Source organism: Heloderma suspectum, chromosome 6, assembly GCF_057233095.1.
Source record: "Heloderma suspectum isolate Gila_16-S chromosome 6, 16-S_ref, whole genome shotgun sequence".
NCBI lineage: Eukaryota > Metazoa > Chordata > Lepidosauria > Squamata > Helodermatidae > Heloderma > Heloderma suspectum.
In genome coordinates this window covers 69,428,988-69,456,803 of record NC_139463.1, presented here as the reverse complement: position 1 = coordinate 69,456,803, position 27,816 = coordinate 69,428,988, and the positions used below count along the sequence as shown (strand labels likewise).

Sequence of the window (27,816 nt, the reverse complement as noted above, 5' to 3'; positions counted from 1 at the left end):
TGTATCTCACAAAGGCATCAGTGCTGCAACTTTGGTAATATGCACATTTATGAAAAGGCAAATGATAAGTTAGTTACGAATTCTTTAATTCAGGGAGGGGCAACCTGCACCCCACCAGATGCTGTTGGACCGCAACTCTCATCATTCTTGACCATTGGCTGTGTTGGCTGGACCTGGTGAGATTTGGAATCCAATATTACAGCAACATGGATTTTGGAATATGATTTTAGGAAAGGAAACGTCATGAAATGGCAACAGTGAGAGAAAGAAGGAATCCAGAAAGGGTGGGAGGAGAGAAGAAGAAATGTAGAGAATATAGAGAATCGGGTGGGAAAAGAAAGTACCCCTTTCAACCTTGGATGAACAACGTGTTCTGTCTTTGCTCTAGTCCAGGGGTGCAGAACCTTTTTCAGCCCAAGGGAATTCCATTTTGGGGAAGCTCTCAGGGGCTGCCTGCATTTCAGTGGTGGGCAGGGCCAAAGGCGAAAGGGGCATATCCAAAATCCCCACCCCCCAGCACATTTTAGCTTCAAGCTCTCACTGCCAGAAACTAAGTCTTGGGAGAAGCATCTCAACCTTTTAGATCAGGGGGAAATTGCAAAAAAAAAAAAATGCTAGGAAATCACCCCCAAAAATGGTGGTTGAAGGAAAGGGGTGTGGCCCTCTTGGTGGGGGGAGGTGAAAACAGTGGCTAAAAGAGGTTCTCCTACCTGGCGTGGTGGGTGTGGCTCCTGGTAACTGGGCAGGATCTTGAGCACGACGCTTCCGCTGGCGTTTTTCAGCACCTCTTGGAGTGACCGTGGGTCACTCCCCACCTCCTGCCCATTCACCTCCTTGATGATGTCACCCACGTGCAGCAAACCCTGCTGGTCGATCATGCCACCATGCAGGATGCGCGCAATGACAAGCTCGCCACGCTCCACCCGGAATGTCACACCCTGAGGCAAGAGGAACAAATAAGAGCATGGGATCAATACCTGAAAGCTCGGTGTGAGGGGAAACATCCAGGATTGTGGTCCTAGAGTGGTGCCCACAGACACCTCTCTCGGCACCTACCAGTCTCCCAGCTCCTTCTAATTTTTATTTTATTTCTTAAGATTGGGAGGTCGGCATGCTGCAAAGTGAAGGGCTGCCCTCCAGCACCATATTTATTTGGGCTCCAAAGAGTGGTTTGGTGTTTCGGAGCTCAGACCGCACCTCTGCCTTGTATTTAGGTTCTTGGAGAAGTTACTCTTCTTTTAGCCTCACCAGTTTGCCTTCTGTGAAATGAGTCTTTTGTGACTGACCATGCCCACCACAGGAGTCATTTTATGAATGAGCAGTGGCCTCATGGCAGCCATTTTGTGAGAGCACCCACAAGACTCTCAAAATTCCAAATCTGCCCACTGACCCCAAAAGGTTGGGGACCCTTGATCTAGTATTTGTATATAGAGGGGTTTTTTTGTTTTCACCCTGCCAACATATCAGACACATCTTTTATTCATGCCTCATGTGCGCCCCTCATTACCGCCTCATACAATGAGGTGTGAAACACTCCCAATTTGAGGGAAGCTTGGGAGAGGTTGACAGGGAGAAAATTGGGCTCTACCAGACTTCTCTAAGATTCACGTGCTTCACACTGGCTATCCACCTTTTTGTTTTTTAAAAAACACCACACTTGTGTTTCATTCATTTAAACTGTCATTTTTTTAAAAAAAGTGCAATCAACCTAAAAGAGTTGCAAGATTGTTCTTGGGATAGATACTTTTGTCACAGCTACCAGCCAATCAGTGCTGTGCACTGCTGGCTTCTATAGCAAAATCCTAAGCTCAACCCTGGAGGGAAAATGGTTTGTACTTTGAACCAAATACCACACTTTCAGAGTGGCCCAGTTGCTCAAATAAAGTCATATCTGAATGCACCAGAGATTTCTAATTCTAGAATGCTATTCCTTTAAAAATAAAACAAAAATACTCTTCTGTAACAATGAGCAGAATGTCCTCTAATTGCAATTTGGCATCTTTCACACTCATGAAACCGCAATGCACAACATGTTAATTATAGGAATGTAAAATTCCACCAATTAGCCACATCACAACATTCTGGGACATGACATATTTTTGCCATGGTTCTCTGTGCAGAAGAAAGCACACATACCTCACTCTGTAATGTGCATATATTGGTAGGAGGATGTCAGTTCTGCAACACAGAAAGCAAGATTCTATAACCTAGATAAATTGCGCAAACTGATCTATTTTCAGGGCCAAACTTGACATGATCCTACACACATCACTCAGAAGTATGTCAGGTTGGGTGGTGGTTGTTTTTTTGTTTTTGTTTTACAGATAACAAGTGCGGGGGGGCATTCCTATCAGGACCATAGTGTGTGGGAAAGGGAGGGTTGACCCTTCCCTCCCCAGCTGCGATCCTGACAAAAATTGCTCTCACACTGATAATAGTCCCAGGAAAACAGTTCCCGTTGACATCCATTTCTCAGCTTCTCCTTCCTACACAGCCAGCCCCAAAACCTGAACCCTCCCACCCACTCACAGATCCTTCAGTTCCCCTCCATCCTTTCCTCCCCTCCTTTCCCGCTTACCTGGCTGCTGCTGGTAGTCTGCTCAAATTCATTTTGGCTTAGAAATAAGCTAAGCCGTTTCATTATTTTTTTAGCCAGGGGCAGGGGGATAACTCAGCTCATTTCAAAGCAATCTGATTCAAGCCAGGGACATTTTCCCCATCACAAATTTCCATTAGCATCAAATGAATTTTCAAATTGATGTCAGTAACCTCTCAGTCCTCATCCCCAACCAAAATATATGTAACTGCATTTGCTCATATTATTCCTTGTTATCCTTAGGGTTGGCGGAGAATTTGAGCGCCAATGTGTTCGGCCACCCGAACAAGTTTCGGGGAGAAATCCCCCGCACCCCCCCACCCCCCGCACCCCCCCGGGACGGGACTTACCTTCGCCGAATGTCCCTCCCAGCGGCGGGTCCGGCCGGCAGTTCGGCGGGTGTTCGAGCGGGGCGGGAGCGGCAGCCGGTCTTTCGACCGGCTGCCGCTGCCGCCGCCATTGCAATAAAAGAAAAAAGAAAAAAACGCCCCCTGATAGGCTACGTGACGATTCACGTAGCCTATCACGGCTAGATTTGCAAAGTCAGCCGTGATAGGCTACGTCAATCGTCACGTAGCCTATCACGGCTGACTTTGCAGATCTAGCCGTGATAGGCTACGTGAATCGTCACGTAGCCTATCAGGGGGCATTTTTGTTTTTTTTTTAACTTTCGCGTTCGCGGCCGGGCGAGGCGGGAAGCCTCCCCCCCGGCCTAAATTTCGGCCGGGCCGAGGCGGGAAGCCTCCCCCCCCGGCCGGAACTTCGCGGGGGGAGCAGCGAAGTGCCTCCCCCCCACCGCGAACGTCCTTCGAGGACAGGTAAGTGACTTTCGTCCACCCCTAGTTATCCTTAGCTCTTGCTTCCCTCTGTTCTCCATCCACCCACCTCACACTGTCAAATGTTTGCACCAAGGAGACTATAAGCTCCTTGGTGCAAATATTGTCTATGTTATTCTGCAAATCACCATGTACACGGATACTACATAAATCAATCAATAATTTTGTTGTAGATCTGCTGTGTACACAGGTCTTTAAATTAAGACAACCTAGGACAGTTGGAAGGACTTTGCTCACCAGGTGTTCCCCGGCGGTCTTACGAATCCCCACCATGCGCACAGCATCGGGTGGTACTGGCTGGTTGTTGAACATGGGGTCCAGGACAGGACTGGGTGGTGGGGTCTCGTAGCTCTTGGAGGCAACTGAATCATGAGTTTCCAAGAGAGACTGAGAAGTGAGTCCAGCAGAGAGCAGTGATGGTGGTGGAGGAGAAGAGGAAAGAGTGGAAAGACTTGGTCAACTGAGATCAGAGGCAGATAAAATAAAACATAGAGGGGGATAATCCCTCCTAGATACACCATAATTGAATCCCGTAGACAGGGTGGGCAACCTTTTTTCTGTTGAGGGCCACATTCCCTTGTGGGTAATCCATCAGGGGCCCCACATCAGTAGTGAGCGGGGCCAAAGCAGGCGACGGATAGGACCAGAGTTAAAAGTGGATGGGTTTCCCCTTTTCACTTTCTGCCACACCCTTTTCTCTCTTTTTTTGCCACCCCCTTTTCTCTCCCTTCCTCTTCCTTCCTGCCCAACAGGCTGCCACAGTTCAGGTGTCTGAACTAATCACATGCAGGTGGTTTTTGAAATTAGGCTGAGGGCCACATGGAAGTGGGCTCAGGGACAGTGGTTGCCCACTCCTGTGCTAGAATCTAGCCTTATCTCCCCTCTTCCTGCCATCCCCATCCACATGGAAAATAATGTACCAATGCTAGATCACTGGAAAGCCCTTCTCAAGATTGTATACACTATATCCCAGATAAACAGCTGAAAGATTCAGCTGAAAGTGTAGCAAAGATCAGCATGGCACAGCCATCCCTTAGGTCTCCTGTAGGCAGCATGAACTGAAGTTTGAGAAAAGCAATCTCAGAATCCACACACACAGCATGGGACATTATCAGATTCTGCTCATTTATTACATTTTTATCCTTCCCTTCCTCCAGACAGCTTAGGGTGGTATGCAAAGGGATTATCCCACTTTATCCTTACAATAACCCTATGAGGTAGGTTTAGCTGAGGGATTATAACTGGCCCAAGGTCATCAAGTGAGATTCACAACCAAGTGGGGATTTGAACCCAAACCTCTTTGCTCTAAACCCAACACACTAACCGTTACACATGTATTTCTTCCAGATGGATCCCCGGCATAAACTGGATCCTACCTAGCACAGTGATGACAAGAAAGAATGCATTTCTGTCTCAAGCCACTGAGGAATCCCCTCCAAAGTAGGGATGTCAGAGAATTCTGCCACGGACTCCAATGAGGCTGGATTCTTTTGAATCCAGCCTCCGGAGTCCATGGCAGAATGACCCCACCTACCTCTGCCTCCCTCCGGACCCGCACAGAGCCAGATCCTCCTCACCGGCTGGCTCCATAGCACCAGCGATACAGCCGCCATTGCCATATCACTGACTGAGGCTGAGTGACTCCGGACGCAAATGGCATCCACTATGCCATTTGCGCCTGGGGTTTTTCATGCAATAGGCTAGCTGATCGCATGAAAAACCCCAGATGCAAATGGAGTAGCAGACTCCATTTACAGCTGTAAAGCCCCTAGTTTAAGCTAAACGCAGCCATTTACGGCTGCATTTAGCTTAATCTAATTGCTTTCCAGCCGCAAATGGCATAGCGGACGCCATTTACGTCCAGAGTCAGTCAGCCCAGCCAGCAATACGGCAATGGCGGCCGTATCGCTGGCGCTCCGGAGCTAGCCGCGGAGCAGAGCCGGCTAGCAAGGATTCCAAGGAGAGGGACGGATTGCCCCCCTTCCAGACCCCCCCCCCCGCCGGAATGGCAGGAAAGTAATTCGTACATCCCTACTCCAAAGTAATTTCCTCCACAGCCACATGAATTGCAAACTAGATTCATCTCAACAAGAACAGAGAGAGAGAGAGAGAGAGAGAGCGCATTCCTGAATTATCAGGTTATATATCGAGGTGCAGATGTAGTTGTGATGGAGCCAGTGCAGTGTAGCAATTAGAGTGTTGGACTGGAACCTGGGAGACCCAAGTTCTAGTCCCCAGTTGGCCATGAAGCTCACTGGATGACTTTGGGTCAGTCACTGACTTTCAGCCTAACCTACCTCAGGGGGTTTAGGGATGGGTGAGAAATTTGTTCTGTCCGAATTTTTATGTGATTTTACCAAATTTGCAGCTGCTGAACCAAGGAGTGAACGGGAACAGAGTTGAATACTGAAATTCACACTTTCCCGAATGTAGTGCTACAGTCCCGATCTCCAAAGAATGTGCACAATAATGTGCACATCAGGGGAAAGTGCACACAAAAATTCATACACTGTGGGAAAAGTGCACACAAAAATGCACACAAGAGTGAAGATAGCCCACAGAAACACATTACTACAACTAGATTTCAAAAATGCTTTACATTACCAAAAAAAGAAGAGCTTACACAAAGATGTGCGTATTAGAAGCGTGCACAAAAATGCATATGAATTTTCATGTGAATTTTTAAAAATAAAATTTGTGCATTGATGTGGAATGGGATTGAACCAGACTTAAAGTTGGAAATATGAGAAGTCCTTGAGTGTCGTGGTCAGAATGTCAATCAGGCTAGGACCTAGGGGAGGAGGGTTCACATTACTGCATAGTCACAAAGGCCACTGTGTGACCGTGGGCCAACTATTCTCTCTCAGCCTAACATACCCCACAGGCCTGCTGTAAGGATAAAATGACGTATGCCATCTTGGGCTTCTTGGAGGAAGGATGGAATAACAACAAACAACAATTTAAAAAAAACAATAATGTGCAGGATGACATTTTTTGGGGGGGGGAATCAGAAAAGCCAACAACATCTCAAAAGTTGTTGCTTTTGAAGCATTCTCCTTCTGAAATCGAACTATAATGAATCCTTTGAAAAACAAGGGTAAATCTTAAGACGGGGTGCCAGACGTAAAGCCTGATGGGCCTACCATAAGGCTTTTTAGAGTTCTAAGGGTAGCCTGCTGCACCCCTATCAGCTCTGCAGAATTCTGTCATCTGGGGAGCGGGGAGAGAGAAAGCCAAGGCTCTTCACAGTGGGACAGAGATCTCAGGGCCAGCTTCAATACCTGAGCATTCTTGGATAGCTCTCCAAAGACACCTTTGCAGCCTCAGAGAATCAGCTGGTGTGGTTGTCTCTGTACTGCCTGCAAGGGGGTGGGGATGGGGGTGGGAAGCACGGATTCCTGGATCCATGGTCAGAGTGCTGTCTCCAACCTCAGATCCAGGAATCCAAATTATCCTATGGCCCCCACAGACTCTGTCTAGGGGCCATAGGACTGCTCCCTTGTAGCATTAGCCAGATGCCTCAGATCTCTGTATAAAACTGGCACAAATCTTGTCATCGTTACCCACACTAATGACAAAACACACCTACACTCAAAACAGGGTGTGGGGCAGATCTCACATAAATCCCACACTGTTAATGCTGTTGATTAAAACAACTCCCCCCCCCCCAAGCCTGGTACAAAACACAAAGCCCAATATCCATTGCCAAATCATAACTCTTCCCACAATGCCGGTGCCAAAGGGCAAATCCCCAGATGTCCTTGTTATTATAGTGTCAACAAGAACCTTCTGATCTTTGTGTGAAAGCGCACCTCTGTCACACACACATGCACGCACGCACGCACACATACACACACAGGTCTCACTGGGATTCATTCCTATTACCTAAGCACAGTGCTGTAGCTAAGTTATTTTAGACCCTGGACGTAATGGTCTTATGGGGGGGGGGTGGACTTTAGATAGTCACGTGTATTACTTCAATTGTGAGGCACACAATGTACATTTTAGAGATGTTGCAATAGTCCGTGGGGGGGTGTGTGGAGTCCAATGGACTCCCCCTCGCCCGCCCGCCCACCTGGACCCCACTTGCCAAACCACAGGGTGCTCGTGGACCCGCTTAGCAAGTACCCCGTGGCTCAGCGAGCGCCCGGCAGCTGCCTAGTCTCCTTAGTGAGCCACCATTGGGTGCAACAATGGTGGCTCGGGCACTTCTGGGTAGGTAATGTTGCATAGTTGGTAGCCATAAAGGGGCCATCTACGCAACATTACAGGCGGGAATGGAGCATTTTCGCCTGTGATGTTGCGCAGATGGCCACTTTACAGCCACCAGTATGCAGCATTACCTACCGGAAGTGCCCAAGCTGCCATTATTGCGCACAATGGAGGCTCGCTGGGGAGGACAGCTGGCCCCGCAGCTTCATCGGGGGCTTGCCCAGCCATGATGAAGCTCACACAGCATCGCGAGCAGGGGTGGGCAGCGGCAGTAGCTCAGCAAGCACCCGATAAAGCCGGGTGTGGGTGAGTCTGTCCATCCCTAGTACGTTTATCTCTGTCTTTCACACACACACACACACACCATTCCATGCTTTACAACTACTTCTATATTCCCAATATGACAGAACAACAACACTGTTTGCCAACCCTGATTGAAAAAATATATTCTGAGCATGTGTGGGTTTGCATTTTAATCCCACTTCAATCGTACTATCATGATGACAGGAATAAGAAGGAGATTGCTTTTAGTGCCCTCATCACCTGCTGCTTTCTGGATGGTCTCCCCCCTGCCAGCTGCATGGCCAAGGAACTTTGACCCCAAGGCACAGGCCTAGCAGCACCACTGCCCAGTACATTCCCCTGTCCTGCCAGGCCAATGTCACCCATGCTTTAAACTCTCCCCATAAATTGTGCAGGGGCCGCGGTGGCTTAGTGGTTAAGATGCTGAACTGCAGACCAGAAGGTCTGCAGGACAGCAGTTCGAGACCCGAGTGCCGCGTGACGGAGTGAGCTCCCGTCTTCAGTCCCAGCTTCTGCCAACCTAGCAGTTCGAAAGCAAGAAATTGCAAGTAGATAAACAGGTACCGCTGCGGCGGGAAAGGTAACAGCATTCCGTGCACCTCGGTGTTCAGTCATGCCGGCCACATGACCACAGAAGCGTCTTTGGACAGCGCTGGCTCTTCGGCTTAGAAATGGAGATGAGCACCACACCCTAGAGTGGGACACGACTGGTTGGGGACACCTTTACCTTTTTATAAATTGTGCAGGGGCTCCTTTCCTCTTCTCTCTTTCTCTCCCCTCCTGCCCCACTCTTGGGAGGGAGTCATCTCCTACCTGGAAGTGAGGTTCCTGGAGGATGTGAGCCAGTTCAGCTGCCGTGCTGTCTTGCTGAGCAATGCGAGCGATGTCTTTGAGTATCTCCTGGACCAGCTCCAAATTGTTGTCCCTCACCGCTTCCAGCTTTGTCTCTTCCAGTCGCTCGTGAGCCTGCAGGGAGGGTGGGTGGCAAGAGGGTGGAGGAGGGCAGATTAGTAGCACACATAAACAAACAAAGCCCCACTAACCCTTTGACCTTCCAGCACCAGCTCAGAGTTGTAGCCAGGGATGCTAGAGTCCTACAGATAATGCTGAGAGCTGGGATGTTTCTATGGATTCCCTAAGAAGGCAAGACCATGAGCTCCAAGCTTTTTTTTTTTAAGTATGTTGGGCTTACATATGTCTCCAAAATTAAATACCATCACCCAGTGGGTACCTGCCAAGCTTGGAGAAACTCATCAGCTCTTTACAAAGCCAAAAAGAAAGGGATAGGGTGAGTTATGAACAGCATAAAGGAAAAGGATTTGAACTATGGCATGCACAAACATACAAACCACTGGCTCAGATATCTAGTGGAGAGCATTCTCAAACAGATCAGAGCCTTCCCTGGCCTTCGATGGAGTGTAGCCAGAAATCAAACAGGTCTTTGCCTGTAAGAGAGATGAATAGCTGCTCCGGATGAGCCTCAAGGAAGGAGACCGACACAAAAGAGAAGGAACTAAAAATAATAGACTCTCAAATAGAGGCTTAGCTTTACCCGCTGGAGTCAGCAGGGTGGGGTGGGGTGGGGGGCTGAATGTGAGTCAGTTCTGGATCCTGTTTTCACTTCCAGGGCCAGGACTGGAAAATACTGAAGTGGGACACTGCTGCATTTACACTGATATCTTTGGCTGCAAAGGGAAACATTCCTAAACCTTTGAGAGCTCCTTTTCCCAGGCCTATTTTACAGTGGGCATGCAGGCATAAAGATGGTATTTATTTACCTCTTGTACAGTTTAGTCCCTCAATGCAGGAAACATATTACATCGGCCTTCCCCAACCTGGTACCCTCCAGGTGTTTTGGACTACAACTCCCATCAGTCCCAGCCAGCCTGGTCAATGGTGAGGGATGATAGGAGTTGTAGCCCAAAACACCTTAAGGGCACCAGGTTGGGGTAAGGCTGTATTATGTCTTCCACTACTATTGTCTGGGCTTCCCAGAGCCAAACTAAATGAGGAGATACGCAAGCAAGTCTCCTGTGTTAAGTTTTTTTTTAAAAAAAAAACAACCTGGGGAAAAATTGCTGGCTGCTGTGATCACGATCAAAGGTACAGAACAGTGATGAACAAGAATTGTGTTCCTGTTCGCAGATCATCCAAGCATGTCCTGTTTGCAACTCCGAATGCGAATGCGAGCAGATGCACAATTCTCGGGAATGTTTGTGTTCACGTTCAAAAGTGCGATCTTGTGTAAGTGCACATTTCCCACCCCTCCAAGTCCACATTTTCATACGTTATCTTATGGGGGGCAGTGCACAATTTGGATGTGCACTTTTAAAAGTGCACATTTTTTTCTGATTGAAAAAAAAAGATGCTTGTGTCCAGGAACACAAACCAAGCTTCAAGGAGGAAGTCAGAGAACGTAAAGGAGCTCAAACATCACATGTTTACTCATCCCTAGTAAAGAAAGAGAGAGGGGCAGGTTAAATCCCTTTCTACCGTTTCCCAGATCAAAAATCACCAGCACTCCAAGCTGCCCCCCCCATATATTTTTCCCTGCAAGGAGTAAAGAAACTTGGGAAGGGAGATTTTAGGTTGAAAAAATGACAGGAAAGGAGTACATACTCCCTCCCACATTGTTCCTCCACTCCTGCTTACTGCTTCTTGCAACTGATTTGCAGAAAAACCAAAACAAACAAGCAAAAAAACAAACCACACAACACCACGAGACTGCTCATGCATTTTGTCTAGTTTGGCTAGAACAGTTCAAGCAAGTGGTTCAGACAGAGAGATGCAGGCAAAGTCCCTGAGAAATTTTACTATTTGATTAAGATATTGTTTTATGTTTTAAAGACATTTGGTTAAAGATCCTGCCTACACATTACCCTCCCTGCATAAAAAGTAGTGATATGCATGCAACCCTAGCTCTGAATTATGAGCATTCCGGGGGATGATAGAGGAAACTGGGCAGCTTTCCCACCACCCAAACAGGGAAGCAAGAACTGTCAGCTGCCCCTTCTCTGGGTTGTTTACCTGTGCTTATAGTATCTTCTTTTACTGGCTAATTTTCCCTAGGGGTTGGAAGAGAGACAATCGGAGCAATTAGCAGCCAGAAGAAAAATAAGCAGAAGTCATCTAGAGGAGGAGAAAGGTGGCCAGCAGTCCCTGCTTCCCTGGGCACATATGATTGTAACCCCCACCCCCTCCATCTTCCTCTGCCTACCCCGGGGACAGCCGTTAGAATCCTCAACGGTCAGCGTCTGGCTTATACATGGTTACTTGGAGCATAACATGTAGCCATCCTTGCAATTCCTACAGATGTTTTGTCTGGGCAAGGGCAGGGCCCTTCCAATTTGCCTAGAATTTTGCTTTCGGTGAAGTGTCAGCAGCAACTCCAGATTCACCACTTGGAATAAGCTCAAGTTCAACACAGCAGAGGAAATCAATTTCAAAGTCATGGCCTGGAAACGGAGAGCAAACTACACTTTAGGCCAATTCTTTGTCATGTAGCTGATGGTTAGCTTTTTGCTTACTCTAGCATAAGCGCATGCAGCCCCAATTTGGACTGGGACTACCACACACCAGGAGGCAAGGACTAAACTTTGCCCCCCCCAACACACACACGTGGTTTTCCCCTAAAATTTCCCTCCCCTACAGGGGGAGGGATTTAACAAAGAGGAAAAAAGCCTCCATTAAAGCCAATGGAGATATTTTTCTTTCTTTTTATAAACCTCCCCTCGGTGAGGGGGGGTGGATTTCTGGGGAAAACAGTGAAGACAGACTGTCTTCAGGGGAAGACAGACTTAATCCTCCCCTCTTGGAGAGTGGTGGTTCCAATCTGAATCAAGGCATTAGAGTAAATAAAAGCTAACCCTCCACTACACACTACTCCAGGGGTGCAGAACCTTAGCCTAGGGGTGCAGAATCCAGCCCTCCTGGAACCCCAATATGGCCCACTGGAGTTCTCTAGATGGCCACACCTCCTTCCCATGGCCCCACCCCCTTTCCCCCAACCACCAGTGGTTTGGTGGTTTCCCAGCTTCTGTGCAGATTTTTCCCCATTCTAAACAGTTGAACTGCCTCTCCTAAGACTTAGCTACTGGCAGGAAGAGCTGTAAGTTACAATATGCTGGCATTTTTTATTTATTTTTTTGGCCCCACCTATCAGTGCAATGTGGCCCTCAAAGTTTCTCTGAAATGGAATTTGGGCCTTGAGCTGAAAGAGGTTCTGCATCCCTGCCCTACACATGCAACTTGGCTCCAAGAGACTCACCTAACATTCATTAGCTAGGAATATTCATCTTTGCATCTCTGCATTAGTGTGTGACACAGCTGTCTCTGAACATGCACAGATCGGTCTTCCCTCACAACTGTCTCAGTCCAACAAACTTTAGTGCAGGTGAGGTTAGGGTCCAGGGCTTCCACCTCAGGGGACATGGGTATCAGATAAGCTTGAGTGCCAGCTTCCCTCTTTGAAATTAACCATGGATTGTGTGGAACTTGGGTTTCTCCCTACCCATAGCTTGGCAGGTGAACAGAGAGCTCACATAAGCATCTGCAAACTTTGCCTAACCCATGAGTGGGGAGAAGGTAGAGCTCCAGATGTTTTGGACTTCAGTTCCAAGCATTCCCACCCATTGGCCATACTGGCAGGGGCTTATGAGAGTTCAAGTCCAAAACCTAGGGGATCTACCTTCTGCCCACCAAAGTTCTCAGCTCAAACTTTGTGTACAAAAGTGTTTATATTAGAGAAAGGTAACATACAAAATGCATATGTTAGGTAGGGATTCACAATGGATTCATATTAGTTAAGGTTTCTATGAATCTGACCGGCAGATTCTGGCTTTTTTCAAGTGGTGTGGATTCTGTGGACTTGTGGACCTTCTTTTTTTTTTTTTTAACTTTTGGGGGTAATTTCCGCAAATGTGCAGTAACGCTAATGTGCACAAGTGGAACTAAATTCTCATACATCCTCCCCACTCTCAAAAATCTGATTCTATCAATGAGCGGATAGATGATACAACAAAAGATGCCTGACTAACTGCGAAACACAGGTGGAACGGATTTAACAAAATTCATACGTCGCTAAATATGACAGAAAGTTGCATATGAACATATATGCGAATACATAATAATTGACAGTGGATGATGGTTGGTGTCCAATGAGGTTTACAGAGACATTCTGTACCCAGAGCTAAGTCCCGCTGAGTTACTCCCAGCTAATGGTATATAGGATTACAGCCGCGGTATCTGATAGTATTTGGGAATTATTATTATAACTGTTAATAAGATAATAACGTAATTATTATCCTGTTTTTGTAAACCACCCTGAACACTCTGCTGAAGAGCAGCATATAAACCTTTTTAATGCAACAAAACATGCATAATACATTTATATCCTGGTTTCTGCCTCCATTTGGGGCACCCAGGGGGACCCACAATGACAAATCAAAAAACACTATAAACAAACAAAAAACTGAGAATACAAACAGCAAGCAGAGGACAGCAGGGAGTACACAAAACCATGTAACAGCAGGGAGTCAGGGAAAAATGGTCAGTTCATAAGCAATGGCTTTAAAAAAATAATCATCTTAGCACCATGTCAGACAGAGCTTGCTACGGTCAGGGCTGGTCTACTGTTAGACAGAGTGAGTTGACTGCTTCAGGTGGCAGATGCCGGAAGGCAGAGGCAGCAGTCCCCCTGCTGTTTCTCCAGAGTCTGTTCTCCTCCAGTTGAGACAGTGCTGTGTGTGTCACGTGACCTGTCCTGGATCCCCTAAACTTTAGTCAGTTGTTTGGCCTGTCCTGCACCCCCTATGCTCAGGCGTGGGGAAGGATGCTGTCCCATGACTGGTACTGAATCAAGCTTCAACTGGTAGTTCAGTCAGCTTCTCTATGTGGAACGGGAGAGCGGGTGCCATCTTGTTCTTCGCCTCAAGGAATACAGCATCTTGGGATGGCCCTGGTAGTAATTAAGGATGTCGTGAGAATCCAGGAAGGGGGTGGAGACTGGAAGACTCCCCCCACCACTCCTTTCCCCCAGCCCCACTCACTGACCCCCCGTGCTCACCCGAAGTGGGCCACCATTTTGCATAAAAACTTCTGTAAACTGCCTAGAGAGCTTCAGCTACAGGGCAGTATAGAAATGAAAATAATAATAATGATGATGATGATGGCAGCTCAGGGTTTTCCAGATATCTAATGTCATATAAATGGCCGTTAAGGGAACATTTACTCAACATCACAGGCGTAAATGGTCCATTCATGCCTGTAATGTTGCGTAAATGGCCCTATTACAGCTGCCATTTATGTAACATTAGATTCCCAGATATCCCCAAGCCGCCGTTGGTACGCAAAATGGCCACTTGTTAAGAGGCTGGCTGGCTGCTGGATCTACTCGCCAGGTGTGCAACTGCTCGGTGAGCAGGTCCGGATGAGCGTGGAGGCTCAGCAAACTGGTCCGGGGGGAGAGAGCAGCGGTGCACAGCTTGGCGAGCACCTGATGAAACCAGACAGCAGCGGGTTCGTTCATCGCTAGAGGTAATTAGCATCTGACAGCATTAGAGAGTTGGACAACTTACGAGATTTGATATTTTGAGTCAACTCAAATCAAAACTATCCAGAGAGACCCACAACATCTAAAGCAGTGGAATGTCAAGGGAAATGTTTCCCTCTCAAAATGCAACCTGAAGTTTGAATTTTTGCACATTTCTTACGTCAAGTCAACTCTGGGGCAAGAGAAAGCCATCCTGCACATGCTTAGTGATAGCTTGCATGACCCAGTTTCTGTATACAGAAACAGGAGCTATGATATGGTGAATTCAGGCAAAAATTGAGCCCTTTATAAAAGCAGGCATATAGAAAAACACAACGCAGTGATTTCAGCATGGGGATGCTGAAGCTCATTGGGTTGGTAAAACACAATCCAGGGAAATGCAGTGCCTTTGGAGAGAAGCCAGGCTATGGAGAGAGACCAGCAGTGCTTAACCGCTAAATGTGAGATGTATGTGAGCCTTTGGGCTATAGGGCAACTCATAAATTGAAATTACTATTGAAATTAGATTGAGCATGCCTGGACGTTATGATTATGGATAATTATATTATAAGGCAGGGCAAGAATCAATTGCCTTATATAACATGGAGGAAGATTTTAGGTGAAAAATTAGGAAGGATGTCCTAAGCATAACAGCACTTGCTATTGGAGGAGACCAGAAGCAGAGATTGTGGGATCTCCATCCATGGGGGTCCATATGCCTTAAGCATAAGATGTCCTGCTTTGGGAAGGAGCTTAGACTGGACACCCCATTAAAACTCTTCCAAATCCTTTGTTCTATAAAAGGCACTTGGCATATATCCAAAAGCTTTCTCTTCTTTGTTGTGACTTCATATCTTTCATGCTGAGACCTGGCATTGAGAATTGGTGGGCCTTTGCTCAAACCAAGTCCTGGAAGATACAGTATCACCCATAACACTACACAGGACCATGTCAGCAATAGCTTCCCAAAACGCATGGGAAAAGTGTGTGTGCATGTATGTGTGCGTGTGTGCATGCAGAGATGGAGCTCTGGAGGTAGGGCTAATATATAGCAACTCCTTCCAGTAAAGAGGAGGGAAGGAAGGAAGGAAGGAAGGAAGGAAGGAAGGAAGGAGAGTGTGGAATAGCTTATCAGCTAAACTATTTGGTAGGTGAATTAGGGACAAGATTAAGAAGGAGTAAACAATGTAGCGCAAATGGATGGAACTGAAGATGCAGGTTCTGTCCAGCTACTGTCCTTTATCCAACTACCCCATTTAACTGTACCTTAGCCAATGATCTTACTATTGGACTCTCCATGAGGCCACGGAGAAAGATGAGATCCAGATCTCCAGCTCCCATAGAGTTGGGGAGGTCACTGAGGTTGTCCAAGACCTGTTGCATGGCTGTGTAGAGAAAGAAATAGTGCTATTTATTTGTTTATTTCTTAAAAGCAGTTTTATGCCGCTTTTCAGCCAAAAAGGCTCCCAGAGCAGCTTACATATAATCAATTAAACAAGACAGTCCTTTCCCACAGGCTTACAATCTAAAAAGACACAGCACACAAGGAAAAAGGAATGGGGAGGGAAGAGGGGGGAAATTAATTATTTTAGCACCGTCTTGCTCTCCCTCTCATCTCCCTCAGTGCAGCCTGCTGGAATGGCAGGTGGCGGTAACAGCTGACAAAGGAGAAGCCTTCATGAAGGTAGTTTTATATTAGTCTTATTAAAAAATAGAAATAACAATAAAACAGATGAGGCCCATATAACCTACCCACCCCAGCCCACAGAGGAAATCGGGGCGGGGGGGGATTAAAAGATAGGAGGCTGCCAGAACAAGCAGACAAATACAGTAAAAGATAAGAAAAACGTTATCAAAGAAGAAACAGAAGGGGGACAAGAAACCAGGGGACAAAGGGGGAGGGGGGAGTACAGCAGCAGTGAAACACGGGTATCATATAAGGCAGCTTTCCCCAATCTTGGCCCCTCCAGACGTTTTGGACTACAAATCTCATCATCCCCAGGCAGCAATTGCCTGGATGATGGGAGTTGTAGTCCAAAACATATGGAGAGAGCCAGGTTGGGGAAGGTTAATATAGGGTCATTGCTCAAAAAGATACAGAAAACCTTGCCATGTGCCTGTGAAGGTGTCAGAGATATCTTTTGTTATAGGTGATTTCTCTCCCCCTTAGCAACAAAGATCTGGCCTATCACTAAGCCAGAGTGGTCAACCAAAAGGGGAACATGGGACATCCAACAATACAAAACCATTAATTTGGCAAACAAGGTGTCTTTAGGAAGCTGAAGCACCTACTATTTAGAGCCAAGGTTGGCAATCTGGTGTCCTCCAGATGGTTTTGACTACAATTCCCCTCAGCCCTGCTGGCTGGTGTTAATGGGAGTAGTAGTCCAAAACATCTGGAGGGACCCAGGTTGCCTATCCATGATTTAGACAGTGCTCAAAGAACATGTATAAATTGCACAATTAAAGTTTTGAAAGGAAGGTTCAGTGAAGAAGAGAAAGGAAGATTAATGTTTCATTTATCAGAGGCATTTATTAGAAGAAGCTGACATATCAGTGCAGCTTACTCAGGGGCGCATCCTTCATTTTCAGAGCCAACCATTCACTGAGGGAAAATGTTAAGTAACGACTGAAGCTTTTCTTGATCAGTTTCCCAGATGAATCAACAAAAGCATGCAACCCTACTTCTTTTGCATAAACTAGCTCAAATGGACATTTCCTGTCCAATCTGCATTCCCTAAGCGGGGTGAGGTGGGGGATGCATGGGCATTGCGCCCATGTACAAGCAAACAAGCAGCATTTGTAGTCCTGGATTGGCCATAGCAGAGACCCACAGACATCTGCCTCAACCCCAGCTGACAAATTAATCAACAGCAAAATCTTGGTTTTATCTTGCTCTCAAACAGTCAGCGGGACAGCCAGGGAGCCTTCAGACTATGCCAGAGAAATTCTGTCAAGAATAGCAACATATAACCCAGGCTGATCATTCTGAAGCACTCCCAGAGCTGTGCCTGTTGCTTATCTCTGCTCAGGGCCGGCCCTACTTTTAAGCAGAGCAAGGAATCTGTTTCAGGCAGCAGATACCGGGAGGCGGGGCAAGGTGGCCGAGAACTGAGCTGTATTCATACCACACAGCCTACCTTGTACCCCCTAAGCTAGCTCCCCTGCTGTCCTCAAGTGCCATGGAGTTGAAGTAAGTGTTGAAGTAAGTGTTGACGTAAGATTCACCTACCGGTCTGGTTGGCTTCTGTAGATGGAATGTGGGGTGAGAGGTAGGGGTGTGATCTTGTCCTTCACCTCAGGCAGCAAAATGTCTTGGGACAACCCTGTCTCTATTTATTTTGCCCCTCTTTTAGTGGCAATTTGTCCCTAGGGGCTTGTGAGGGGAAAGAGCAGAGACGACGAATGGAGGGAGAAGAGCAACCAGTGGCTCATGCTTCCATATCTTTGGCCTACGCTACATTCTCTTCCTGTCTTCAGGGGAGTTTCAGAGCTCTTGGCAATAAGGCCCTGTCAATGCATGTGGTTGTCAGGAGTGCCCTAGCTGCTTCTTTCAGTAGACTCCAATAGCCCACTCAAGACACAGATGAGAGGATTCTTTTCAAGGCTTTAATCCTTTTACAACTTAATTACTCTTTCAGATGCTAATCACCAGCGACTAAGCAAGGAACAGCAGAGTGGCCTATGTGCCGAGTAGGCAGTTGATCCCCATTTGAAGGAGAGTCACTTGAAGACCCTGAACTTATGGGCTAGGGAGAGATCCTCCCTCTTTCCCTTGGGTCCATGGGAGGCGGCTGTTGCTTGCACGTGAAATGGGCACTACGCCTCCTTTCCGTGCCCTCCATCACTCGTCGCTCCCTGCGTCTGCGTCAAGCGTCTAGCAAGCCCCGCTCCCGCACTTTCTCACTGCCAGGGTCACTATCTATCTCAGGAATGCCGGCAGGAGGAATCTCTGCCAGCTGCTGTGCCTGTGAGGGATGAGCTGGCTCCTCTCCCACGGATTGCTGATCCTCCTCAGAATCAGAACTGCTCTGGGGTTCTATTGGCTCAGTTTCCACCCTGACATCGGCAGATGGAGGCGGTGGAAACCTGAGGAAGTACAGCAGCTTGTACCACTTCAGGCTACAGGGGTGTGTGCCATATTTTAGAATGCTCCCCCACCCTCCTCCGCACACAACATTTAAAAACACCTAGCATATCAACGCAAACGTTAACATCTGGGAGAAAGGCTCTGGAAAGGCACACTCCTGCTGGGCTAGGTTCTGTTTGCACGGAGGTGTGTGTTTTCTTTACATGGTGAACATTTCTTTAAAAAGTGATCGTCCACATACAATCTGAAGTGGTACAATCCGCGCTAACACCAGAAGTCCCGACCACCCCATTTGGCTGCACGCGTAGTCCAGGCCTCAGTCTGTGTTACATGCAAGGCCGGCTCTAGGCTGGAGGGGGCCTTGGTTTGCCCCCTCCCCACATTTTGACAGTAGGTCTGGTCCCATCCTGTTCTTCCCTTTCTTTTCCTTTTTATTTGTGCTGGTTGTAGGGGCAGGTGAGGAGCCTTACCGAGGAAGAGGAGAAGGACAATGATGATCAGGTGGTGATATTTCTCTGATGAGCACCAGGTGACTGTCATTGCAATTACCCACAAGGCCCTGGGTGACACTAAATAGCACTGCTTGGGGAATTGTGGGTAATTACAAGGACAACCACCCAGCATTCCCTGAAGAAGAGACAGAGAGGGGGCAGACCAGCAGGAGCAGCGTCAGCCATGGGTGGGCCCTTGGCAAGTGTCTGAGGATGCCACTTGCTGGACCTGGGCTTGCCTTTGTGCGGCTAGTTTTGATACGTTGATGTAGCTCAGCTCTCGGACTGCATGACAAAGATTAAACCTCTTTTCGACTGGCTCAGCTCTTGGGGCTTTTCCCAGAGAACCCTAGAACTGAAGGGTTCTGAAAAGGCGATGCACATGTGTGGAAGGCAGAAGAATTCGTCACAATAAAGGGAGCGACTGAGACTCCCAGCCCCCACAAAATTACAAGGTTTCATGGGGGTTAGAGGACAGGGGGTGAGAAGCACATCCGTAGTTGTAATCCGTATCTTCCAACATTTGACATCAGGAAACAGTACATACATACATACATACATACATTTATTTATTTTATTGCATTTATATCCCGCCTTTTTTCCTCTTGCAAGGAACCCAAGGCGGCTTATATTATCCTCCTCCTCTCCATTTTATCCTCACAACAACAACCCTGTGAGGTAGGTTGGGCCGAGAGTCTGGGACTGGCCCAAAGTCACCCAGTGGGCTTCCATGGCTGAGTGGGGACTAGAACCCGGATCTCCCAGCTCCCAGTCCAACACTCTCGCCACTACACCGCACTGGCACTACACCAAACATTTAGTTATCCATTAAGAGAATAAGCAAGTCAAACCATAGTTCTGAACAAGCCAAATGCCGTTTCCAGGATGTCTGGAGGGCATATTTTTAAAAATCAGCTTCAAATTGTACATTTCTCTAAAGCTCAGAAAGCACATTTTTCACATTTACGGGTCATAAATTGCCACTTCTTTATTGTAGTCGCACAGACTCCTGAGAACTTAAAGGGGACTGAGTTGTCAAACCTGGTTACCAAGACAGTAATGGGCAACCCGCAACAGCTATGGGCAGCTGATAAGTGCCAGTATTTGGTAGTAAGCTTAGTAAGCAGCACATAGGGAGAAAAGAGGGACTGAATATAGGCACAGTTCATTTGTATATGGTGGGATGCTGTGGGGTAGGTCAGCCCAATTTCAAATTGGCAACGTAGATATGCGCACATAAGCACATCCAAAACAAGTAGCTCCACTCCTATTGTCCATTTTGGCTAAAAAATATTAGAGACTGTTTGGGCAGAGAGTACAGCGGGAAGATCTATTAATGCAAAGGGGCTATGTTTGGACTTTCATTTCAGATAAATGAACCCAAAAAGGTACGATAGTGTCTTTCATCAAACATCCCTCGGTGCATACACACAAGCTTCCAGATCATACAGAATGCTTCCTTGGACAGACCTCGGATAAAGAGTTCCATGTAACTTGTCAGCTGGCACATTTGAATGACAACAGGTGAGTTGTACAATGTTCACATGGCATGCTTGCCATGGAGATGCTGTCCAAAATGGCGTATCTGTGAACAAGATCATGCCCCTTTCCTCTCACTCCAATATAAGGAATGGCATGCTGTGTAGATGACGGCCTGATGATGACTGCTATTGCCTGTCAAGTTTATCTGTCCCCACGGAGAGTCATAAGAACATGATGGTAGCCTTCTACACCATGTCATTCTTGAAAGTCCATCTTCTCCCGTATGAGCCTTCTTGGGCTTTAAGAACTGCAGGGGAGGCCCTTCTCTCGGTACCACTGCCCACAGAGCCATGTTTGGGGGACACACAACAGAGGGCCTTCTTGGTGGCTGCTGTCCAGGTTGCTGAATTTCCTGCCGAGGGGGGCTAGGTTGTCTCCCTCACTGCTGTCCTTCTACCAGCAGGCAAAGACATTTTTATTCAAGCAGGCCTTTGGCATGTAGGCTGGTCTATTGGGTTGGGTGCTGTTGTTACTATGTTACTGTTGTGTGTGTTTTTAATGTATTTGTTTTATGATAGTTTTAACCAAGTCTTTATTTTAAAATTCTGATTCTTATTATTGTTAGCCTCCTGGAGCACCATTTTCTTGGTGGAAAGGCAGGGTACAAATCAAATCAACAAATCCCATACTTTGCAGAGAGGACTGGGCAAAGGAGAGTGGAGAGATGAATGGCCATTGCATTTATCTTGTATACATTTGAGCTTCACACAGACATGTTTGTTGTGTATATAAGCTTTTGTAGATTAGAGAACACTTCATCAGATGCATAAAGTGTACCTTCAGTGGGCAGGGGGGCAATTTATGCCACAATAAATTAAGTTGCCACAAAACTCCTTTTTGCTGTTAATATGGCTACCTGACTGGAATTTGTCTAGCTTTTAGGGCTTCTTCACATGGAACTTTTATCCCACTATTGAGATTGGTTACTCACGGAAGTTTGCAGGTCCTTTAGATGACGTTGTCAACCTCCAGGGCATCTCCTGCACCAAATTACCTTTATTCCATTTTTTAAAAAGATCAGAGATAATGAGCTATCAAATTACAGCTCTTGAGTTCCGCTTGAGTTCCCTCATGAAAAGAGGAAAGCCTGCAATAAGAGGAGCTAGACCATGGCGCCATTTAGCAGCTGTATAATGAAACATATGGAAGACTCAGATAAAGGGGGAGTCCACGTGTAAAGGGAGTCCATCGTGATCCTGCATCTAAAATGGAAGCAGAAAGCCCTGTTTTAAATGCAGGATTTCAGGCTGCGGCAGAGATGCTCTTAGACTTCCTCTCCCACTCCATCTCTCTCAAAACTGGCTGTTGTTTTTTCTACCCTGGGTAGACAATGAACAGCATTGCATGGCTTCCACAGAATTAATACTGCTCAATATTGCACACACATCTAGGACACAGAGCACTGATCTGGGAGACCAGGGAAGTGGGCAACAGCATCTTTCCCATGGTTCCCTGATCAGGGCAAATACTGAAGAGAAGACTGAAGGGAGATATGATAGCGCTCTTCAAGTCTTTGAAAGGTTGTCACAGAGAGGAAGGCCAGGATCTCTTCTTGATCATCCCAGAGTGCAGGACACGGAATAATGGGCTCAAGTTACAAGAAGCCAGATTCCAGCTGAACATCAGGAAAAACTTCCTGACTGTTAGAGCAATATGACAATGGAACCAGTGACCCAGGGAGGTGGTGGGCTCTCCCACACTGGGGGCGTTCAAGACGAGGCTGGACAACCATCTGTCAGGGATGCTTTCACTTGGATTCCTGCACTGAACAGGGGGTGGACTCGATGATCTTATAGGCCCCTTCCAACCCTACTATTCTATGATTCTATGATTTCCAACCTTCTCGATGCAGCTCTTATTCCTGTGAGAAAGCTAGGGATCTCTCTTCCAAGAAGAGGCCATGCTGGACTGTCATTCATACTGGTCTTCTGAAAAGATGCTGAAGGAGCCTTTTTGTGCTGCTGTGGCAACCATCTCCGGGTACCACTGCCCTATCCAATTGCTCTTGTCTTGGCTCAGTTTTTACAATGGAACCAAAGGCAAGGAGAAGCAGAGATCTGCTCACACTATTCTCCTGCCTCTCTATACCCATCTCAATTGAAACCAAGCAACTCCCAAAAATGTTAGCCAATGAAAAGCAAAAGACATAATCTCTTACAATCTCTGAGGCAGTGGGTTCAGCACCTGGGATAGCACTTTTAGAGTTCTGGCTGGTTTCTAAGGAAAACCCAGCATCGAATTACCACCCCTCTGAAACTGGAGCCACCAGCCTCCACTGCTCTGAGGGATGGGGGAAGTTAAAAGAGAATCAGGATGTCAAGGAGTTTACATTTGTGAATGGGGAGGATGGGGAATGGCTGGATGGGGAGGAATAAGCTGAAGCTGAACCCTGACAAGACTGAGGTACTTTTGGTGGGAGACAAGAGGAGGCTGGGGGATGTTGACCTGGTGTTGAATGGGGTACGGCTACCCTTGAAAGACCAGGTCCGCAGCCTGGGGGTCATTTTGGACTCCCAGCTGTCCATGGAGGCTCAGGTGTCAGCTGTGAGCCGGACAGCGCTGTATCAACTCCATCTGATATGGCGGCTGCGCCCCTTCCTTCCCGACCATCTGCTCCCATCGGTAGTACATGCCCTGGTCTCCTCTCGTTTAGACTACTGTAATGCGCTCTACGTGGGGTTACCCTTGAAGACGGTTTGGAAGCTGCAGCTGGTACAGAACGCGGCGGCTCGCCTGATTAAAGGCAGCCGCCGGCGAGATCACATCACTCCAGTGCTGAAGGAGTTGCACTGGTTACCAGTTGTTTTCCGGGCCAAATTCAAGGTGTTGGTTTTGACCTTTAAAACCCTATATGGTTCCGGCCCAGCCTATCTTAAGGAGCGCCTCCAGCAGCACCAGACAGGCCGCTCAACAACATCAGCCTTGGATGGCCTTCTCTCTGTCCCATCAGCCAGGACAGCTAGACTGGTGGGGACGAGGGAGAGGGCCTTCTCTGTGGTGGCCCCCACTCTGTGGAACTCCCTCCCTAGGGAACTCCGTCATGCCCCCTCTTTAATGAGCTTCCGTCGTGCATTAAAAACGTGGTTGTTCAGGCAGGCATTTGGGGTGGGTTAGGGTATTTTTTTAAAAAAAAAATATGGTAAAATTTTATTGTTTTAAATTGTTTTATGGTGGGTTGTACATCACCCAGAGTGGCTGGGTGACCAGTCAGATGGGCAATTAATAAATTTAATAAATAAATAAATAAATAAATCCACTCAGGTTGTCTAACAGATGTGGACTGAACTCTACGATGGCAACAAGTATTAGCAGATTTCTTAATATGGACTAGGTACCACCCCTTAATTCTCTACTCACATGAAATAAACATGTTTTACTGCCATGAACCCTCCAACCCTCCCCACTCACACACACAATATATTAAAAGCCGACTTGAACCAACTTGAATGTGTAGATGGTTCCAGTGGGGAGCCAAAACTGGAAAAATCCTAGGCCCTTTTAATCCTTGCACCTAGAAAGTTGATTCTGTTTGTTTAATTTATTTTTTAAAATTATATCCTGTGTTTTAGGGTACAACTACAAACCCTTGCAAGCAAGATGGCAAGGAACTGAAGTGTTATTGATTTGGCCTGGTACTCAGAACTTTGATGCTGTCTGTTTAAAAGATTGCTGCCACTACTTATGAACTGAAAGCCATTTCTAGCTCTGAGTTAAGGCAGGGATGGGCAGAAGGTAGACCTCCAGATGTTTGGGACTTCAAGTCCCAGAAGCCCCTGCCAGCATGATCAGTGCTCAGGAAGTTAAAAGTAAAAATAACTAGATACCTACTTTCTACCCACCCCATGAGTTAAGGGTACTACATAATCATCATCAAACCTATTCTGGCTAGAGCTGCTGAGCCAAAATTTCTAAGAAAAGAATTTGCTGAGACATCCCTGAGAATTTTCTTTTTCTGGTTTCCCCAGAACTGTTTTGGAGAACTATTGAAAAACTTCAGGAGGAGGGGGGTGAAAAATCCCCCCTCCCATTTTGCTACCCATAGATAAGAGTGGAGAATTTCAGGTGCAACTGTGGATTCAAGCCAATGTAATTTTTTTACATTGTTGAAGGATGCAATGGGCATGGCCTGGCCTCGACTCCTCTCTTAGCCCGCTGCTTCCTTCATCCACCAGCATGAGCTAGATCATAGAATCATAGGGCTGGAAGGGGCCTACAAGACCATCAAGTCCAACCCCCTGCTCAGTGCAGGAAGCCTGATTCTGAGGTGGTCTCCCATCCAAGTACTAACCAGGGCTGACCCTGCTTAGCTTCCGAGATAAGACAACATCAGGCACATCCAGTGCTTTCATTTAATTCCATATTAACCAAGTCAGACTTTCTCAGCAGAGAATTTTCTGAGTAATTATCTAAGAACATTCTTTTTGGAACTGTTGGAAAATCTCCCACTTGAGAATATTCAGCAAAATTACTGTCCCCACTACCACCAATTTCTATGCCTGAAAATAGGATGGAGAATTTCAAGAGGCCATTTTTACCCAGTCCTAGAAATTAATTGAATGGAAAGGAAGGGAATCAGGTTTGTTCTTCTTCATCCTGCTCCCAGTCTCCACACATTTATGAGAACATGTGTATGGAGCATGTACCCCGTGATGGGATTATTTAGTAATAGTGCCTCCTGTTAGAAAGGCAATTAGCAGAGAAAAAACAAAAGGCAAAGCAGAACGAATGTTTACCAGTCCCACATGCACACAAGGCTATCTTAATAATAAGGAGACCACACCCTTCTTCAGTGAAGGAAATAAAACAGCTTTACTCACAAATGTTCTTGCATAAAAATTCAGGTACAACGTAGAGTTTCAAAAAGAGTGTGTCCAGTTCATTTTGTGTTCCATTACACAGGCAGGAGCGAGAGAGCAAAAACACGTGCTCCCAGCAATGGTGGATGGTCAGTGAGGGGGGGGGAGGAAAGGGAAGAGCAAAAGGAAAAAATCACAGGAAACTACATTGTAGGCTATAGAGATCGTTAAGCTAGCTGTGGTCAAAATTCCCATGAACCAACTAACTGCAACACTGCCCCCTTCCAGTAACTTGCAGATGAGGCTGCAATATTCCCAACACACCAGAGGTGTTGAACCTCAGGCCTGTGGGCCAAATCTGGCTCACCTGGGGTCCTGATCTGGCCCTTGAGGGTCCTCCAGATGGCCATGCCCTTCCCCTGGCTCCACCCCCTTTCCCCAACCACTGATTGTTTGGTAGTTTCCCAGCTTTTGCCCAGTTTTTCCCCATTCTAAAAGGTTGAAAAGCCTCTCCCAAGGCCTAGTTACTGGGCAGGAAGAGCTTGAAGCTACAATATGCCTGTATTTTCACCCTGCCCCTTTCCCCTTCAGCCCTGCCCCCTTTTGCCTTTCGCCCCGCCCACCACTGGAATGCAGCCCCTGAGAGCTTCTTTGAAGTTGAATTTGGCCCTCAGGCTGAAAGAGGTTCAACACTCCTGCCATTCACCCAAACAAATATAGGCTTCCATGAATGTAGTCTGTACCTGCTATTTTTCTACGTGATGGATCATCCACAGGTGATTCTGAACCCCCATTGTATTCATTCACTGGTCATCTCAGGTTACCCGTGTTCTAATTACCTCCCAACTAGACTACTGCAACATGCTTTATGTGGAGCTGCCTTGGAAGACAGTCTGGAAACGACAGCTGCTGGGGGTCAAAAAATCTGAACAAAACACCAATTTTGTGCTAGGAAATTTCCAGGCCTGAATCAAAGTGCTGGCACTGTGCCCATACAATCCAGCTTGTACACTAAGATCTGCTTCAGGGTTCCTTCTCTTGCACCAGCTGTTAAAATCACTTAGGCTGGTGAGCACAAGGGACAGGGCCTTTTCAGTGGTGGTTCTATAACTGTGGAACTCCCTCCCACCTGAATTATGCCTCGCTCCTTCAGAACAGTCATTTAAGCAGGCCTTGAAGACTTTTCTCTTTGCCTCTGCCTTTGACTGGGTTCATAAATAGCTTGCATTCTTCAGAGCAGTGTTTCGTTCAGCTATCTAATCTTGGCTATTACATCTGTAATTTCTTGCATCTCTCTTTTCTTGTACATCGATTTGCGAGGACATGGCCCCCAAAAGTGGGTTATAAATACCCTGAAATCTGAATATTCATTCATTTATTATATTTCCATACCGCCCCATAGCTGGAACTCTCAGGGCGGTTCACAAGAATTAAAAGCCATTAAAATACATTATATGAAATGTAAAGCCATTTACTTAATAACATAGAACAAATAATACACAACAACGACATATATCTAGAACTATTTAAAACAATGACTCCTGATTTTTATTTACTCCAACCTATCTATAAACATCAACCTGAAATCATCATCATCATCAAAGAAGAGCTCATGGAGGTCATAAAGGACTCTCAACCAATTCAGCTCAGTGATGGAGCACTCTCCATCCCTCAGGAAACAGGCAAATTCTGTAGCTTCTGACCATGCAGATAAGGCAGAATTCTCAGCATTCTACTTCCTAGATCATCCTAGTGGCTGCCGTGTGCCTCTTGATCATTTTGGATTCACTCCTGTTACTTCCCAGTTTCAAAAAGAACCACCTGGGGTGACTCATGTTTATAGCACTGCGCCGATCCTGCTCCCATGACCTAGATTGTCAAACTGCATACGTACAGAAGTCTACAGGCTACAAACTGGATCAGATGATCCATGTGTGAGCATAATACACATAAAATCCAATGCCCGTAGGTCAAGACTGCACAGTCGTCATAAATCAACTGCAGTGGGTGGACTTGGACCAGAGCGGCAGCTTTAAAATATTTTAATTGAATTTCACAAATGTTGCCTTTAACAATATTATGCTCATGCATGGATGGCCAGTGGTACCAGAGGGGGAACGGGCACACTAGGGGGGTGAGGAGAGAGGCACACTTACACTCCCCACTGCACGAGGAGGAACAGATCAAGACTTAGGGCCTGTTCAGACGTTATGCTGAGCCACGGTGGCTTAGTGTGTCATGTGAGGGAAGAAACCATGTTCTGCATGGTTACTAAGCCACCCCGGGTTACCACCCCTTGCAAAAGGGTTAAGGGGCCCCACGGAGGCTTACCCTGTGGTCTGGTGGGCTCCCCAGTGGTTAAAATGGGCTGTGGAGGGCTTCCAGGCCACGACCATAGAGTCCGCCAGCTAGAGTGTTCGC

At 46.9% G+C, this 27,816-nt stretch overlaps 1 protein-coding gene across 1 annotated transcript in view; it reads right to left on the bottom strand.

Moving 5' to 3' along the window:
* The window catches only part of MPP2 (MAGUK p55 scaffold protein 2), a 56,527-nt gene extending 28,735 nt beyond the window's left edge, over positions 1-27,792 (bottom strand). Inside the window, exons 1-5 of the mRNA XM_084808265.1 lie at positions 27,727-27,792; positions 15,743-15,861; positions 8,761-8,913; positions 3,670-3,819; positions 711-938 (exon numbers count right to left, since the gene is read on the bottom strand). Coding sequence (XP_084664391.1) covers positions 711-938; positions 3,670-3,819; positions 8,761-8,913; positions 15,743-15,859 — 648 coding nt within the window. The 5' untranslated portion in view covers positions 15,860-15,861; positions 27,727-27,792. The remainder of the gene's footprint in view (positions 1-710; positions 939-3,669; positions 3,820-8,760; positions 8,914-15,742; positions 15,862-27,726) is intronic.
* Between the last annotated feature and the right edge of the window lie 24 nt (positions 27,793-27,816).